Source organism: Tuber melanosporum (assembly GCF_000151645.1).
Source record: "Tuber melanosporum whole genome shotgun sequence assembly, scaffold_93, strain Mel28".
Lineage (NCBI taxonomy): Eukaryota > Fungi > Ascomycota > Pezizomycetes > Pezizales > Tuberaceae > Tuber > Tuber melanosporum.
This window is the reverse complement of record NW_003299143.1, coordinates 78,550-82,042: the sequence shown is the minus strand read 5'-3', so window position 1 is coordinate 82,042 and position 3,493 is coordinate 78,550. Positions and strand designations below refer to the sequence as shown.

General features: G+C 49.5%; 1 protein-coding gene across 1 annotated transcript; it reads left to right on the top strand.

Annotated features, from left to right (window-relative positions):
• GSTUM_00011951001 (uncharacterized protein) lies at nt 1–2,533 on the top strand (the record flags this gene model as incomplete). Its single annotated transcript, XM_002842244.1, has 12 exons — nt 1–55; nt 114–259; nt 341–415; nt 615–642; nt 785–933; nt 1,017–1,166; nt 1,227–1,290; nt 1,395–1,603; nt 1,661–1,865; nt 1,936–2,014; nt 2,099–2,325; nt 2,394–2,533. The coding sequence occupies 12 exons, from the start codon at nt 1–3 to the stop codon at nt 2,531–2,533; spliced, it is 1,527 nt and encodes a 508-aa protein (XP_002842290.1).
• Nucleotides 2,534–3,493: the final 960 nt, after the last annotated feature.

Here is a 3,493-nt window from a genome sequence, read left to right as displayed (position 1 = left end):
ATGGGCCTCTTGATTCTGGAACCGACGAAGCGGGAGGGTGATGATCATGTTCCCGGTAGGCCTCATCACTGCATCCACGAGGGCGCGTGTGGGGTATGCTAATGAGGATTTAGGCACCGCGTTCATTGGCGCTGGAGGGGCCGCGGATTGTGTGACTACTGTGACTGGAGAGCTGGATCCCAACCTGAAGTATGACTTGACAGGTGATGTTCCGATAGTTCTCGTTCCCCAGCCTTCCGATGATCCGAATGACCCGTTGGTAGGTTTCCATTTTTTTTGATCAATAGATTTGGTAGTGACTAGAGTGAGTGTGTTGGGAATGCTGATGGGGATGGAGTAGAATTGGCCGTTGTGGGAAAGGGATTTGATCACGTTTATTCTTTGCTTGGTTTCTGTAAGTTTGCTCCTTGCTCAAGTCACTTTCTTATACTCGAGTATCATACTACGCTCAGCCCCATTACCTTAGTAAGGTTTGGCCTCCTGGTATGATACCGGTACCCTGTTATGGCAATACTAACTGATGACAACCGCATAGGTCATGGCTGCTACGTAAGTTATTTGTAAGCTCTTGGGGTTTTATGGCATGAGAAGATACTGATATGATAACCCATAAGACTCGGCCCTATCCTTGCGCCAAGCACTGTTCTCTTTGCGGGGCACTTTAGGCGTGACTTTACTGATATTGCCCTTTTGACGGGCTATCACCTCTGTGGTGTTGGTGTCGCTGGGCTGTTGTTTGTTGCGTCCGCGAGGGTCTATGGAAAGCGCCACTTGTACCTATTAGGTACGGTATTGTTGATTGTGTCTTCCGCTTGGGGTGGCTTAGCATCGAGTTATAAGTCCTTTCTCTGGGCGAGAATTCTCCAGGGTGTGGCGGTTTGTCCATTCGAAACTTTGGTGAACATTACCGTTGGCGAGATGTATTGTGTGCATGTAAGTTCCTCCCTGACAAAACTGGGCGGAAGAGAGAGCTTTGTGCAAGATTAGCAGCTGGCCGACTAACCATGTTTGTATAGCAACTTGGAAAGCGTATGGCCTTGGCAAACTTTTCTCTGTTTGGAGGCGCCTTTTTGACGCCAGTCATCGTGGGCAAGATTACTGGGGAATTAGGGTGGCAGTGGCCGTTCTTCCTTGTCGCAATAATCACTGGGGTTATGTTGCCTTTGGTTAGCATTCCCGTTCCGAACAGATGTGTAAGAGATCGAGCTGATGGGTTGGACTATTAGGTAGTATTCTGGGTCCCGGAAACCACCTACAACCGCCCAGCACATAGTACATTATCCAACCAAGGTGAGCAGTGTTCGGGGTTGGATTCAATAAAAAATGACCTCCGGCTACAAGATCCATCAAACCAATTGATAGATAGTAGGTTGATACTAATACAAAATCACCAGCCCCTCGCCAGTATACATCCACGGTCCCGAGACACTCCTTTCTACAGCGGATGTACCTCTTCAATGGCCGGAAGACATCGGAGTCACCCTTGAAGCTCTTCCTCCGCCCAATTGTGCTTCTCCTTCACCCAGCTGTGATGTGGGGTATGCTTACACAAGGGGTAATGATCGGATGGACCGTCATGATTGGCGTTGTCCTTGCTGCTGTGGTATGTGCTCTCCGTACCCTACCCCTAGGTTCCTGTGCTAGAAATTAACCCTGCTAGTTCATATTTCCCCCTCTTTCATTCACTGAGGTTGAAACTGGCTACATGTATACCGGCGCTTTTATTGGTTCCCTGGCTGGTTTGGCCATCACTGGTCCATTAGCGGATTGGTCTGCCAAGTACCTCTCTAGAATGAACAAGGGAATCTATGAGCCGGAATTTCGCCTGTACTTAGTGATCCCACAAGCGGTTACGGGCTGCCTTGGTCTCTTCCCTCTTACCCTTTTAGTTTTTGTCGGGCGAAAATCATTCTAACAGCGGATGTGTGAATATAGGGCTCTACATGTTTGGCGTCACCTCCTCCAACACTACGAAGTACGGCTGGTTTTGGCCGGACTTTTTCTTTGCACTCGAGTTCGTTCCCCGCCCCGTCCTTTCCTTCACATTGCTTTCCAAGGTGGCCCCAATAGAGAAAAGGGGATAAACTAACGGACTTAGGTTGATGGGTATGACAATGGGTGCGGTAACATCAGCGCTCTATCTTGTCGACGCATACCCGGGCATTGCCATAGAGAGCTTCACATGCCTGCTACTCTTCAAAAATTTCTTCTCCTTTGGGCTAACTTGGGAAGCCTTCAACTGGCTACGCGAGGCGGGAACTAAGGAATTGTTCATCTACGTTGCTTCCGTCCAGGTGGCTATTTGTTCCCTTACCCTACCCATGTGTATGTTTTACTCCCCTCCCCTCTCCCCTTCTCTTGACTGACTGATAGGCGTGGCTAATGAGATGTAGACTTTTTTGGGAAGATCACTAGGGATTTCATGCACAGGCATGACATCCTGAAGATGGTGGGTCTGGGCATTGAAGAGACAGGGGGAGGGCCAGGACAGGAGGGGCCGGGAATCGTGATGGGTGAGGCGGGGCGTAGATAGGGGCAATGGGGGGGGATTTACTTGTAGGTAGAATATCTTGCCCTCCTTCGTCAGCGGCGCTACCCTTTCGTCCTTTCCGTAAACGGCTCGTAATTCCCATGCAAGAGTGCTTGTTGGTTGGTCCGGAGAATAACTGTATTTGTACTATACTTGATGTTGGTCTTTTTTCTCTAGGGGCCTAGCCCGCCAGGTAAACGTAACTTAGAACTGTCCACGGGAAGAAATAATATTGGAGGAATGCATGAAGGACAGCACTCGGGAGATAGCAACATGAGTGTTTCGCGCTCGACAACAACCACCGATCGAGAGATGTACTGTACCCCCGCCGGCACATCACCCACGGCACAAGACGCCCGGATTTCGGGTATCATATCCCCGGACAGTACAATACAAAGTGCGTTTTCACAGTATTTATCCATCACTCGATTGTTCCGGGAGGGTCCCTCAACAGCGACGAACGAACGAACCGGATCAGTAGCGAACGCAGGGGCCATTGGTTAGATGGAAGAAATAGTGATGCGATGATGATGCCTTCCTTCCATCATCGGGCGGTTCACAATACGGTAGCAGTATACTTTTTGTCAGTCTGCACAGGTACCCCCCATCCCCACCCGATTCGTTGTGAGGGGTACAGGTAAGGTGGGCTACGGTGCAGTACTAGACAGCGCCGACAGCGGGATGTACAGTACCGTACAATAAGCTCCTATAATATGATACTGTCCGAGACGGCGACTTATTGTGTAGATAGTGATCACCTGTACTGTACTCGTACTGTACTGTGCTCATACACCGCTCACCACCTTACCTAGTCTACCACACGGTCGTGCCCGGAAAGTCTTCGCACGCCTGATCAAGGCAATCGAGTGAGCAGTAATGAACATGATGTCTACAAATAAACGGATTTTATTTAGAGACATATCGTGGTGAGATATAGGTTAAGCTGTAGGGAGTATCCTTGGG